This window comes from Ursus arctos, unplaced genomic scaffold, assembly GCF_023065955.2.
Source record: "Ursus arctos isolate Adak ecotype North America unplaced genomic scaffold, UrsArc2.0 scaffold_2, whole genome shotgun sequence".
NCBI lineage: Eukaryota > Metazoa > Chordata > Mammalia > Carnivora > Ursidae > Ursus > Ursus arctos.
Window position 1 is genome coordinate 34,710,293 of NW_026622874.1, and position 15,995 is coordinate 34,726,287.

The 15,995-nt window shown below is 37.6% G+C and overlaps 1 protein-coding gene across 3 annotated transcripts in view; it reads right to left on the bottom strand.

Annotated features, from left to right (window-relative positions):
* The window catches only part of DENND1B (DENN domain containing 1B), a 250,313-nt gene that overhangs the window by 89,814 nt on the left and 144,504 nt on the right, over positions 1-15,995 (bottom strand). For all 3 annotated transcript variants that reach the window (XM_057314807.1, XM_026480715.4, XM_026480714.4), the window contains 2 exons: positions 14,203-14,303; positions 1,479-1,524 (listed from right to left, as the gene is read on the bottom strand). In XM_057314807.1, the coding sequence (XP_057170790.1) occupies positions 1,479-1,524; positions 14,203-14,303 (147 nt within the window). The remainder of the gene's footprint in view (positions 1-1,478; positions 1,525-14,202; positions 14,304-15,995) is intronic.

Genomic DNA, 15,995 nt, shown 5'->3' on the forward strand with positions numbered 1-15,995 from the left:
AAACATATTATAAAAATTATATATTCTATTAGATACATTAAATAAGAAGAGACATGTGCACTAATATCAAATTCAATTTGATGACTTCTTTGAAACCATACCAACCAACTGCGGTTAGATTTTATACAGTGAAAATACTGATGAATAAAATACCAGTTATATATTCCACAATCAAATAACAGACTAAATACCTATTCATTCATGTTTTCTTTTATGCAAACTGACCTTTCACTGCCAGTACCCTGTCATGTAAGAACAAGTTTTCTAAAAATTAATAAACATAAAGATTCATATGTTATCCAACTCAGACTTCAAAATTAAAAATAAATTAAGTCTACTAAAGAAATTCATTAAAATGTATTCTTTGCAAATAAAAAATGTTGCCCTAGCATTCTGCAAAAGGAGAAAATGACCAAAACCAGAGCATATGTAGAATTCTCTAACTCAGGAAGGACTACTATAGGAACATGACTTCTCCAGACATGATCCTCAGGAGTTTTAAAATAATCAACAGGATCTTCCTTGATCAGCAAAGGGAGGACTGATGGTGTATACGGTGACAACAACTAATGAGAAAACCAAATCTAACTCATTTAGGTTGTTGATTAGAAATTGGGTTAATGTACAATACACACAATCAGCGAAAGAAAGAAAGAAAGAAAGAAAGAAAGAAAGAAAGAAAGAAAGAAAGAAAGAAAGAAAGAAAGAAAACTGAAAAATATTGAAATCAGCTAGCGTAATGATGCCATGCAACTGACCCAAGTTTTTTGTTTGGATTCAAGTCTTTTGTTTGTTTGTTTTTTAGAATCTAATCTTCTAAAAAGTCTTCTCTGGAAATCTCACTGATTCCAAGTTCAAGGTATTTAAAGTTCAAAGTTTTTCACTATAATGATGACAAATCACAAAAATCATTTTGTAATGAACTGATAACAGTACAAAAAAATTACTGCATTTTAAATCCCCAAAAGGACTGGAAATTAAAACAATTTTAAAGCTATATTCTAATTTAAAACTTCATGATTAGTGTATTAAAATCTTGAAAAAGCACACTGATAAACTGGATCATAATGGAGCTTGAAAAATAAAAACATTTTCCCTTTATGCCTCATAACTACATAAATTCTGACCTTCAAAATAAGGTCCGAAAAAGAAATAAATATAAAAGATCCCAAGTGCCATAAAGAAAGTGGTTCATCAAAGACTAAGTTTTTAGTATTTAAAACTTACCATATGACCTTGACCAAATTTAACATATTTTCATGGGTTTCATGCCATTGAAGATGGTCATTCAGTATACTAACTAAAATGAAATTATTCCAAATACTACCTTTTTGAAAATGGTTCTGTAAGTATACCCTAAATATGAAACTAGTCACTGCTTTATACTATTCAACTGATACTCTTTCAAAACACAACTGTTTTAACTATTATTTTTATTAATTTATCCCTCATGGATCTCATGTCCAAAAGATACTCACCTCTATGAGGCTGGAGTGTATTCCAATCAGGTATGGCATTGGAGCACTAAATTAAAGACATGTAATGTATATATTCATAAGTTCGTTAAAACTGAAACAACAATTTAAGTAATTCAGAAGGTTTAAAAAATTAAATTAATTAAATTAGTTCTAATATAGCCCATTATAGATATTTAAAATTATTCAATATATAAAAGTCAAATATAATCTGAGAGGTCATTAATATATTCAAATTAAGGTTGATTTGCATAAAAAATATTAAATAATTTATAATTAAATAAAGAGTGATAATGCCCAAAGGAACTTTTTTATTTAGGAAGACTATTAGAGTCTAGGCCATAGTCTGAGTTAAACCTTCCATATACTTCATATCAAATATATTGTAATTATCAAATTTATTCACATTTCTTTTACATACTTTTTTTATTCGATTAGATTCTTATTTCTATGATTTTCTTAACATATCATCATTTCATATCTACTATGGCACCAAAATTTTTTGAGTCAGTCAATCACCCAATATTTATTGAGACCTACTATGTGCCAGGCACTGTTTGGGAACTAAAGTACAAATATAAACAATTTCCTCCTCTACTGTTATCATTCTCTTTCTGTGCTATCTTTCTGCTCATGTACTTTGTCCTTTATTTAAATGTGATACATTCTATTTATCCCACTTTCACTTCTATTAATAAAATAATTTTAACAAATCAAAAATTCAAATATGTTTAAGAATAATACTGAATTAATTAATTCAACAGATAATATCTGGAGCACACCAGATGCTAGAACCTGGGCTATGGGCTAGGCACAATAATAAACAATAAAACAGAATATATTCCCTTGTGGATCTTATACTCCAGCAGAGGATGCAGACATTAAATAATTTTGTAACATAAAATCATTTCAGAAACATTTCTCATGAAATACAAGAAGGGAATTATCTAACTTGACATTTTAAAATCAAAATATTATTTAAGAAGAAAATGTGAGAATGGACAGATGTCTACAAAGGTGAAAGAAGATATGCAAACAAGTAGCTATTTAAAAATAAAACATTTTTTGACATTTCTTGTATAGACATCTCTGTGTTATATTTAATGAAAACATTTTCTATGTTAATGAAAATAAAGTCTTTTTCAAAGAATTTGCTTAATTTTCCAAACGTCACTTTCACTATTACAGTTGAGCTGTCCAAACTCCTGCATATACACTTTGCTACTGAGAACTAGTCATAGATAAAGCTAACAGGCACCACGACAGATCCACAGTTTTCAAGGTAACCTCAAACAGCTCCAAATTTATACAAAGATGGCTTAACCACTAACATATATTCAGAATTCACCAAAAATAAGGATGGTTAAAGTTTATATTTGATTCCTCATTATTCTGTTCATTACTTCTTATTGTACTAGATTCCATCTAATTCCCTTTTGTAGCTTTGTTCCTTCCTACCTTTTTTTTTTTTTAAATACAGCAGACCATCTGGAATTGATCTGATATTCTGGATCATTTGACTGAAAGTTAAGAACTATTTATAGGCCTTGATATCCTTAAGACCTAACAGATTTTCTGCCTTCAAAAGGAAACAGGAGGAATAAATGTGGACTGTTCCACTTCTGCTTAAGTAAAAGAAGGCTGATTACTTCCCTAGTTCAAGTTCTCATCTCTGGAATTCCTTCTGGGACTCCACAGAAGACATAAAATATACATCACTAACTATTCTGGGCTCCCACGACCGGGTTCAGAACATTTTCACAAAACAGGGTAGCAAATCCCAAGATCTTAAATATGTCAAGCTGTCCATGTCCAAAATAGTATAAAATTATTCAAGTTACTGTGCAAACTTCCAATTCACCCCAGGTTTATCCTACCCACAAAATTTACAACATAAAAAGTCCATGGTATCTCAAATTTTGAAGCATGTTTCAATATAATGAGTGTTCATCAAAAATACATAAGCTTTCTAAAATTAACTATTATGTCCATTTTATAGATGTTGGATGAACACTGAGTGGATCAGATTTCAAAAATTCAGAGCCAAAAGTAGTAGCTAACCTACTGAAGTCCTATGAAATACAGCTAACACTTCTAAAACTTCACGAGAGCTAGTTATTTCTTGAAATACAAAAAATAAATGTTTAGCAGTTATTAAACTAGAATAAAAACCTAGTAATGAAATAACTTGTAACATTTTCTGTGAGATTACTGGGTATCTATGTGTTTTTATCTTACTAACAAAATAAAAAACATATAGAAATGTTAGAACTGCAAACATTACTAATCTAGAGAATAAATTCCTAAAAAATTATGATTTTTTTTGCACATAGATTTTACAGAATATATTTTATAGACAGATTTTGTATTTTATGGAATATAGATATTACTGAATAGTTATTTCTCATGAAAACTGGATTGTGGAGTTAAGATGGCGGAGGAGTAGGGGACCCCTTTTTCAGCCGGTCCCCTGAGTCGAGCTGGATAGGTACCAGACCAGCCTAAATAACCACGGAATCAGCCTGAGACGCAGGATGATGCATCTGGATCTCTACAAATGAACATCTCCAGCGCTGAGTATTGAGGTACCAAGAGGGGAGCTGTAAACCGTGCAAGGATATCGGAAGATAAACGGAAGGGGGAGGGAGCCGCCGTGTTTGGGCGCCGGGAAGCGGCAGCCACCTGCACGGGGGAGCGGGAAGACACACAGAGGGTACCCGCGAGAGAGCGGACTGAGACCGGTGAGCCGTGAACGCGCGCGCCACCAGGCATCTCCCGGAACACCGGAATCCCGGTGTGCTCACGGGATCCAGACTGAGACCGGGAACTCCCGGAGCGCGCGCGGGGCGGCTGGCGGCTGGCGGGCCACCTGCACGGGGGAGCGGGCGGACTCGCGGTCGGCACCCGCGAAACAGCAGACTGAGACCCTGAACCGGGTGCGCGCGCCACCAGGCTTCTCACGAAACTCCGGAATCGAGGTGTGCTCACCGGGCATAGACTGAGACCGGGAGACCCGGGAGCGAGCGGGGCGGCCGGTGGCTGGCGGCATTAGAAACACAAAGGACAGAGACGGGGCGGCCGGTGGCTGGCGGCATTAGAAACACAAAGGACAGAGACGCGCCGGCCCTGGAAGTGAGGGCAGGGTCGCCGAGTTGGTGCGCACATCCCGGGACGCCGCAGGGTTGAGCAGCACCAACAGTAACAGAGTTAAAGTGGCCAGAACATCAGTGGAGAACGGGCCGCAATCCCTCTGTTCTGCGACAATGCAGCCTCTGCTGCTCTGACCCTCAGAAGAGGCATAGCTGGCCGCCAGGGAAAGCCGCCAGAGAACAAAAGCCTGGAAATACCGGCTCAGAGAGTGCCCATCCCCATCCTCCCTCGCAGGGGCACGGAGACTCTACCCAAACAGGGTTGCCTGAGTATCGGCGCGGCAGGCCCCTCCCCCAGAACACAGAAGGCAGGCTGAAAAATCAAGAAGCCCACAACCCAGGCGCCTGGGTGGCGCAGTCATTGAGCGCCTGCCTTCAGCTTAGGGCATGATCCCAGCGTTCCGGAAAGGAGTCCCTCATCGGGCTCCTCCGCTGGGAGCCTGCTTCTTCCTCTCTCACTCCCCTGCTTCTGTTTCGTTCTTGCTGTCTGTCTCCCTCTCTCAGATAAGTAAATAAATAAAATCTTTAAAGAAGAAGCCCACATCTCTAAGATCCCTATAAAACAAGGGGCACGGCCTGGGACCCAGTCAATAATTTTGGGCTCTGGAAACCCCGCAACCTCTCTTCATCAGAATGACAAGAAGGAGAAGCCCCCCCCAGCAAAGAAAGGACAGTGAGTCAGGGGCCTCTGCCACAGAAATAACGGATATGGATGTAACCAAATTATCAGAAATGGAATTCAGAGTAACAATGGTCAAGATAATGAGTAGACTTGAAAAAAGTATTCAGGAAAATATTACTGAGAATATACAATCCCTAAGGGCGGAAATGAGAGCGAATTTGACAGAAATTAAAAATTCTATGAGCCAAATGCAGGCAAAACTAGAGGCTCTGACGGCCAGGGTCACGGAAGCGGAGGAAAGGGTTAGTGAATTGGAGGATGGGTTAATAGAGGAAAAATTAAAAATAGAAGATGGTCTTAAAAAAATCCACGCCCACGAATGTTGGCTACGGGAGATTACTGACTCAACGAAACGATCCAATGTTAGAATCATCGGCATCCCCGAGGGGGTGGAGAAAAACAGAGGTCTAGAAGAGATATTTGAACAAATTGTAGCTGAAAACTTCCCTAATCTAGCAAGGGAAACAAAAATTCGTGTCCAAGAGGCAGAGAGGACCCCTCCCAAGCTCAACCATGACAGACCTACACCACGTCACGTCATAGTGCAACTCGCAAATATGAGATCCAAGGATACAGTATTGAAAGCGGCCAGGGCAAAGAAATTTCTCACGTACCAAGGCAAAGGCATCAGAATTACATCAGACCTGTCTACACAGACCTGGAATGAGAGAAAGGGTTGGGGGAGCATTTTTAAAGCTCTTTCAGAGAAAAACATGCAGCCAAGGATCCTTTATCCAGCAAGGCTGTCATTCAGAATTGATGGAGAAATAAAGACATTTCAGAATCGACAGTCACTAGCCAATTTCGTAACCACGAAACCAGCCCTACAGGAGGTATTACGGGGGGTTCTATAAAAGTAAAAAGGCCCCAAGAGTGATACAAAACAGAAAGTCACAGCCAATACAAACAAAGACTTTACTGACAACATGGCAGAATTAAAAGCATATCTCTCAGTACTCAGCCTGAACATTAATGGTTTAAATTCTGGTTTCAAACGCCACAGGGTTGCAGATTGGATAAAAAGAAATGACCCATCCATTTGCTGTCTACAAGAGACTCATTTCGAACCCAAAGATGCATTCAGACTGAGAGTAAGGGGATGGAGTACCATCTTTCACGCAAATGGACCTCAAAAGAAAGCTGGGGTAGCAATTCTCATATCAGATAAATTGGATTTTAAACTACAGACTATAGTTAGAGATGCAGAAGGGCACTATATTATTCTTAAAGGAAGTATTCAACAAGTGGATATGACAATTATAAATATATATGCCCCCAACAGGGGAGCAGCAAGATACACAAGGCAACTCTTAACCAGAATAAAGAGACATATAGATAAAAATACATTAATAGTAGGGGACCTCAACACTCCACTCTCAGAAATAGACAGAACACCCTGGCAAAAACTAAGCAAAGAATCAAAGGCTTTGAATGCCATACTCGACGAGTTGGACCTCTTAGATATATATAGAACACTACACCCCAGAACCAAAGAATACTCATTCTATTCTAATGCCCATGGAACATTTTCAAGAATAGACCATGTTCTGGGACACAAAACAGGTCTCAGCCGATACCAAAAGATTGAAATTATCCCCTGCATATTCTCAGACCACAACGCTCTGAAATTGGAACTCAACCACAAGGAAAAATTTGGAAGAAACTCAAACACTTGGAGACTAAGAACCATCCTGCTCAGGAATGACTCGATAAACCAGGAAATCAAAAATCAAATTAAACAATTTATGGAGACCAATGAGAATGAAAATACAACAGTCCAAAACCTATGGGATACTGCAAAGGCAGTCCTAAGGGGGAAATACATAGCCATCCAAGCCTCACTCAAAAGAATAGAAAAATCTAAAATGCAGTTTTTATATTCTCACCTCAAGAAGCTGGAACAGCAACAGAGGGACAGGCCTAATCCACGCACAAGGAAGCAGTTGACCAAAATTAAAGCTGAAATCAATCAAGCAGAAACCAGAAGTACAGTAGAGCAGATCAACAGGACTAGAAGCTGGTTCTTGGAGAGAATCAATAAAATTGACAGACCACTGGCAAGACTTATCCAAAAGAAAAGAGAAAGGACCCAGATTATTAAAATTATGAATGAAAAAGGAGAGGTCACGACGAACACCATTGAAATTGGAAGGATTATTAGAAATTTTTATCAACAGCTATATGCCAATAAACTAAGCAATCTGGAAGAGATGGAATCCTTCCTGGAAACCTATAAACTACCAAGATTGAAACCGGAAGAAATTGATTTCTTAAACAGGCCAATTAATTATGAAGAAATTGAGTCAGTGATAAACAACCTTCCAAATAACAAAACTCCAGGCCCGGACGGTTTTCCTGGGGAATTCTACCAAACATTCAAAGAAGAAATAATACCTATTCTCCTAAAGCTTTTTCAAAAAATAGAAACAGAAGGAAAGCTACCAAACTCATTCTATGAGGCCAATATTACATTGATCCCCAAACCAGGCAAAGACCCCCTCAAAAAGGAGAATTACAGACCGATTTCCCTAATGAATATGGACGCCAAAATCCTCAACAAGATACTTGCTAATAGAATCCAACAATTCATTAAAAGGATTATCCACCACGATCAAGTGGGATTCATACCTGGGATGCAAGCGTGGTTCAATATTCGCAAATCAATCAGCGTGATACATCATATCAACAAGAAAAGACTCAAGAACCATATGATCCTCTCAATCGATGCCGAAAAAGCATTTGACAAAATACAGCATCCTTTCCTGATTAAAACCCTTCAGAGTGTAGGAATAGAAGGTACATTTCTCAATCTCATAAAAGCCATCTATGAAAAGCCTACTGCAAATATTATTCTCAATGGGGAAAAGCTGGAAGCCTTTCCCTTAAGATCAGGAACACGACAAGGATGCCCACTCTCGCCACTATTATTCAACATAGTACTAGAAGTCCTTGCAACAGCAATCAGACAACAAAAAGGGATCAAAGGTATTCAAATCGGCAAAGAAGAAGTCAAAATGTCTCTCTTCGCAGACGACATGATACTCTATATGGAAAACCCAAAAGAAGCCACTCCCAAACTATTAGAAGTTATAGAGCAATTCAGTAACGTGGCGGGATACAAAATCAATGCTCAGAAATCAGTTGCATTTCTGTACACGAATAACGAGAACGAAGAAAGAGAAATCAGGGAATCCATCCCATTTACAATAGCACCAAAAACCATACGTTACCTTGGAATTAACTTAACCAGAGACGTAAAGGACCTTTATTCTAGAAACTATAAATCACTCTTAAAAGACATTGAGGAAGACATAAAAAGATGGAAAGATATTCCATGCTCATGGATCGGAAGAATTAACATAGTTAAAATGTCCATGCTACCCAGAGCAATCTACACTTTCAATGCTATCCCGATCAAAATACCGAGAACGTTTTTCAAAGAACTGGAACAAATAGTCCTTAAATTTGTATGGAACCAGAAAAGACCCCGAATCTCCAAGGAACTGTTGAAAAGGAAAAACAAAGCTGGGGGCATCACAATGCCGGATTTCGAGCTGTACTACAAAGCTGTGATCACAAAGACAGCATGGTACTGGCACAAAAACAGACACATAGACCAATGGAACAGAATAGAGAGCCCAGAAATGGACCCTCAGCTCTTTGGGCAACTAATATTTGATAAAGCAGGAAAAAACATCCGGTGGGAAAAAGACAGTCTCTTCAATAAATGGTGCTGGGAAAATTGGACAGCTACGTGCAAAAGAATGAAACTTGACCACTATCTCACACCATACACAAAAATAAACTCCAAATGGATGAAAGACCTCGATGTGAGACAGGAATCCATCAAAATTCTAGAGGAGAACATAGGCAGCAACCTCTACGACATCAGCCTAAGCAACCTTTTTCATGACACATCCCCAAAGGCAAAAGAAACAAAAGATAAAATGAATTTATGGGACTTCATCAAGATTAAAAGTTTCTGCACATCCAAGGAAACAGTCAGAAAAACTAAGAGGCAGCCCACGGAATGGGAGAATATATTTGCAAATGACACTACAGATAAAGGACTGGTATCCAAGATCTACAAAGAACTTCTCAAACTCAATACACGAGAAACAAATAAACAAATCAAAAAATGGGCAGAAGATATGAACAGACACTTTTCCAATGAAGACATACAAATGGCTAACAGACACATGAAAAAATGTTCAAAATCATTAGCCATCAAGGAAATTCAAATCAAAACCACACTGAGATACCACCTTACGCCAGTTAGAATGGCAAAAATAGACAAGGCAAGAAACAACAATTGTTGGAGAGGATGTGGAGAAAGGGGATCCCTCCTACATTGTTGGTGGGAATGCAAGTTGGTACAGCCACTCTGGAAAACCGTGTGGAGGTCCCTTAAAAAGTTAAAAATTGAGCTACCCTATGATCCAGCCATTGCACTACTGGGTGTTTACCCCAAAGATACAGACGTAGTGAAGAGAAGGGCCATATGCACCCCAATGTTCATAGCAGCAATGTCCACAATAGCTAAATCGTGGAAGGAGCCGAGATGCCCTTCAACAGATGACTGGATTAAGAAGTTGTGGTCCATATATACAATGGAATATTACTCAGCAATCAGAAAGAATGAGTTCTCAACATTTGCTACAACATGGACGGCACTGGAGGAGATAATGCTTAGTGAAATAAGTCAAGCAGAGAAAGACAACTATCATATGATTTCTCTCATCTATGGAACATAAGAACTAGAATGATCAGTAGGGGAAGAAAGGGATAAAGAAAGGGGGGGTAATCAGAAGGGGGAATGAAACATGAGAGACTATGGACTATGAGAAACAAACTGAGGGCTACAGAGGGGAGGGGGGTGGGGGAATGGGATAGACCGGTGATGGGTAGTAAGGAGGGCACATATTGCATGGTGCACTGGGTGTTATACACAACTAATGAATCATCGAGCCTTACATCGAAAACCAGGGATGTACTGTATGGTGACTAACATAATATAATAAAAAATCATTATTAATAAAAAAAAAAAAAAAAAAAAAAAAAAAAAAAGAAAACTGGATTGTGTACCTCCTAATATTAAATCAGCCAAATCTCACAAGAAGTAATTTTGCAACCCTAGCTGAAATCTCCTAATTAGATTAGGGTGCTAATAAGTCAGGAAGAGATCCTTGGCAACACAGATGTTTTATCATCCACATGCAAAATTGTCCTAGATCTTTTTGTCAATGAAGTTATTTTGCAAAGATAGGATACTGAAGACTGTTATGACTGCTTCTTCTTTGGGGTAGCAATTAATCTTTACTCAAAAATAATCACTATGTAATAGTTTTTTTTTTTCTTTTTTAGGTTTTCTTACAGAGACCACCCATGGGTACACAGTAACAGCAGTCTATTAACTTAGGTAGTCTAAACAGCATAATTTCCCATTTATGTTTTAAAAAACAATTCTCTTAAAAGCTAAATCTGCTCCTTTCATGGAAAGAAGAGTCAGACAGGTAGCCTAAATAAAAAAGTGACTCTTGAACAGATAAAGAATGATTATAATTTTACTGGTACTAGAGTCATACTACCTCCTAAGTGTTTAAGGACTCAGAAAGGTTAAGAGTGTATGGCAGTATCACAGACTTGCCACATTAAAGTTCTCTCTCTCTTCCTCTGACTTTCTCCCTCCCTCTCTCTCTCTCTCTCTCTCTCTCAGTAAAATCACTTAATATGAGATCTGCCCTCTTAAGAAATGTTTAAGTCTGCAACACAGTATTGCTAACCATAGGCACAATATTGTGCAGCAGACCCCCTAGAACTTAATCATCTTGTATAACTGAAATCTTATATCTGTTAAATTGAATTCCCATTCTTCCTTTATACTGGTAGATTAAAAGAAAATGTAGATGATGTCCGTTCCTCCCAGTCGCTTTCCCTATCCTACTAAGCAGTGTGAGCCACTTCTTCCCAGGTGTCCCCATCCATGTTGCTTTTACATGCCTTATAGTACTGAAGTATTACTGTGTGTTCCTCTTGTGCGTGCATGTGCGTGTACACTCCATGCACGTATGTGTGAATTTCTTCCTCTCTGTGGATACTGCAAGGGCAGAAACTAAGTTTCATTCATTACCTTACATGCATTCACTGCTTGGCAAATAGGTGTTCACGAAATATTTGATGTACAAATGGATGGATGAATGAATGAGTCAACAAATGAGCAAGCTTTTCATTAGTGGACCCAGATGCTATATTCATGCATGGTCACAAGATGGCATTATGGCTCTCCACAGTCTATGTCACACCAGCGACAGGATTATTTCAGGATTTGGAAAGTTCCAATCACCTTGAAGAGTTGGCAAATATACGTCTAACCCATCAAACCTTCCTGGTGCTAGTTTTGAAGTGAAATATGAAAATGTCTTTATTCAAAAACCATGAGATTGAAGGGGGACAATCTCTAAAATTTTTCTCCCTTTTGCATACAGATCAGTATGATTCTAAGAGCATTTATTTGCAAGGACGCGAAGGGAAGAAAACCATTTTCCCTAAGAAATACTTTAGTCCATAAAATTTTCTGACAGAAGAGAGCTATGTCTTAGACAGCTATTTCTTTCAAAATAAAAAAAAAAAAAAAGAAAAGAAAGACAAAATTACATTATACAAGCTCAGTTCCAATGCTAGAAGCTGAGCCTATCATCATGACCTTAAGGTTCAGGAAGTTTCAGGTAACTCCTTGTTTGCTTATCACCGCTGTACTCTCTGGAACAGGGAACTAACTGGCACAGAGACTGTTAGAACTTGTCCTAAGGCTATTTCAAGGTTAGAAGCTAGTAAGAAAATTAAATTCGAGGGACTGAAATACGAAACAAGCTTCCTTCCTTATAGTGGAAGCACCAGAAGGACTTGATGGCAGGGTCAGAAAGTATCAGGAAGACATCTCTGGTAAGAATTAGCACAGTAACTACCTACATCACAGAATAGTTTCTAAATAACAGTATTTTAGAAAGTCTTAAATGTGTAATCATTACAGACAACTGAACTTAAAGAGACGTTACCTCCTAAGATGTCAGAATGTTTTAATAGAGAAATTAAAATAGCATAACATTTTATATGATAAAATATAATTCTAAGCTTCGTCATTAGAAGTGTTAGTTCTTGAGCCACTAAAACTTGACATGTATTTTTAAAAATCATGTATCAGGGGCGCCTGGGTGGCACAGAGGTTAAGCGTCTGCCTCCGGCTCAGGGCGTGATCCCGGCGTTATGGGATCGAGCCCCACATCAGGCTCCTCCGCTATGAGCCTGCTTCTTCCTCTCCCACTCCCCCTGCTTGTGTTCCCTCTCTCGCTGGCTGTCTCTATCTCTGTCAAATAAATAAATAAAACCTTTAAAAAAAAAATCATGTATCAGTATATTTTCAAATACTTTTGTAAAAATTATTTAAAACTAATAAATTTAAATTACTGAACACCATGTGCCAGGATCTATGGCATTGTCAATGTGAATAAACTGCCATTCCTGCCTTCAAGAATGCTAATATATATACTAGGTATGTTGGTCACAGAAAAATACTTTAAAGTGAATACCAAAGAACCTATTTATAGATGTAGCTTAACTCTCAGACTTGTGTGACACTGCACAACATGATTAAGTTGCATACTGATAGTCTCCTGCCAACTTCCTTCTTTCCAGTACGCAAAGGGCTGAATGGCAGTGGTGGATCATCGCGAACCTACCTCATGGCATTATCGATACTAATAATATTACCATGCTGTGGAAACACACCAAATATTGGTATCATCAATACATGGCCAGATATATGTGTTGTCATTCCAATCACTTGATCTGAAGAGGGTTAGTCATAAAAACTGAACAGAATACCTCTATGTGTGAATTTAAACTGTTTTAATCCTTAAATACTTTGATTTGCTTTTCATGAAATAAAGTTAAATACTTTGATTCTAAAAGAGCTTTGTTTTTTAATAATATAAACAAACACATTATAGTCAAAATTATTTCTTTCTCTCTGTGTGTGTATGTGCACGTGCATGGTTTAGAGGAAAAAATCTCAGATATCTTAAGAATTAAGCTATGCCTGCAGAAGATAATTATGCAAGGAAGAGAACATTTCACCCTACAGTCCAGAAGAAGATCCCAAGGCTCCTGTTTCGGAGTCTAACCCTTGTCCAGCCTCACTGGGAGCATACGCACTCTTCCAGAGGAAGAGAACAGAAACGTTCTAGGGGTGTAGTGGAATTCAAATTGAGTGAGATCACTGGGAGTTGTTTCTAATGCCAAGAAGCTTTTTGAAATTACTCCCAACACTTTTCAACATTGCTTTTCATAGTGGCTTAAGGCTGAGACTTTGATTTAAACCAGAAACTCAGGGAATCCCTGAATTTGAGGCAACCCCTTTGCTGGTATTTGGTATTTGGTGTGCTTCGGAGGAAAGAGGGCTCTAGAAAAGTGTGTCCTAAGGTAAAGGTAATGAAAGTGCGCCCTGAAAGAGACAATCTGGTTTCTGACATACACTGCAGACAAATCCTGACACCTGGGATACGGAGTTCTCTAACTGATACTATAACTTCTGCACACTTTTGCTAACCGCCACTAAGACTGTATTTGTTTCTCTTTATGCGTTTAATTATCTAAATGACTGCAGAAGTACCTCACAAAATCTAAAGAACTTTAGGTTTGCCAAGTATACATTTTTACTAGCTTTGAATTACTGTGCCCTTCATAAAAGCACCTTTTAATATCTGTTACCAATCTCTAAGCCAAGTTTCAGGGCTTTCATTCATCCATATATATACCAAGCTAACTTAATCTACAAATAGATGAATTTTTTCTAATCATAAAGCCTGGATTTAAAGGAGTTCGTCCAAAGTCATCTCACCAGCAGTAGTCCAGCAGGTGCGGAGGAAGCACTGGGATGTATATGTGTTGCCAGTACATTGGGTACAGCAGAGCAACTGATCCATGGAGACAGGCAGTTAACTAAAATTCGCAAAAGGATAACAACAATAAGTAGCTGCTGACCTTCCCAACAAAAAGACATGCTTAAGTTATCAAAGATTAATGACAATCACAAAACAATTTATTTAGTGACCTAAATCACATTATCTTTACCAATTCTGCCAGGAAAAAAAAAATCTTATGTTCAAAAGCCCCTCTGAAAAATATACAAATAGCAAAAGTAGCTTCTTGGGCATCTTATGGAGACAATTATAATTATCTGAAAATATAGTGTTTGGGGTCAAAACTTAGAACATAAATAAAAGTAAAGCTGAAAAATTAGGTGAGCATCTTAGAAGAAATTGTAGGAAATTACAATTTGTGCAGCACAGTTTGCGCATCACTCAGATTAATATACCACGATTAAATATGGAAAGGAAGAGAGGCTGAAAGCTCCTGAGGGATATCATTAGGGCAAATTGCCAAAGAATGAAACATGAGCCAGTCAGGAGAGTCTGGAAGCTGCAATAATACCAGGGGACTTGAATGTTCGACAGTTGGAGCTTCAGTAATGTGTGAACTGCGGGTTATGGTATCAAGAGACTCTGTTCACTGACACATAGAATGTCACTATTGACCAGCAAACTGCCCAAGCTTGACAGCTGTACTACAGGAAGCCAAGTATATCATAATTTCATATTTAAACTGTTCATTTCAGATTAACATTTTGTTTCCTAGCTTTACATCACAACAGCTGCAAATACATTGATGCTATTTTAAAGGTAATTGCCATTTTAATTGTTTTGTTTTGGCAAGCAGTTAATTAAATATTTTTTAATGCTTAACAAAGGGATATCATTTTTTTCCCCTCCCTCCTACTGACCCTCACCAGAATTCTTTCCATGGGACTTTTCTTTACATCTTAAATTACATTTCTGTAAGTGTTAATCATTTTTTAATGTTTAAAGCAATAATTAAGGCAGCAGTCTTCATTTTAAAAGTCTTGCTAGAGTCAGCATTTCAAGCTTACTAATTAAATCGTTTTATTCAACTTGAAAATCAGAATTTAAAAATAAAACTATCTGAAAATGAGCCACAGACTTTCTGCAAACCATTATTCCTGTTTTACAAAGAAATTAAAACTTACATACAGTAATCAAATTAACTTAAAAGGATAAATGTATAAAAAGCAAGTCAATCTTAACAGAAACATTTGTCTATATTTAAGTGCAAAATAGTTTGGCAAAAAAAATGAAAAACTAAAGAAATCTAATTTGAACCAAAAACATAAAAATTTTGATTAAAAGTATACTCATCTTCATCATATATATTTTTTCCAGGTAGATTTTTAATTAATTTTATATGGCAAACAATGTATTTTGTTTCTACTTAGGATGCTATTGTTAAAGGATTTTTATCTTCAGTATTCCTTCAATACATGTTATTCTTTTTTAATTCCTTAATTGGAGCATACAGTAGACCACTAGGAGGCATTCAAATACCTTCACTTAAAAATTACAGACCTTGAATTTGTCTTATTTGAACCCTCATAGAGGGAGATGAAATAGGGTTGATCTAACTCAGTCAAATTCTCTGAGAGCTCTCAGGTAATCCCTGGTTATAAATTAGGCACCTTTAAAGCTGTATTAACTCTTTCCATCCCTTCAGTGTAACTCAATGGCTAAAAGCATTTATACAGCTTTGAAAGGCGGCTACTTTACTCAACTTCTCCAT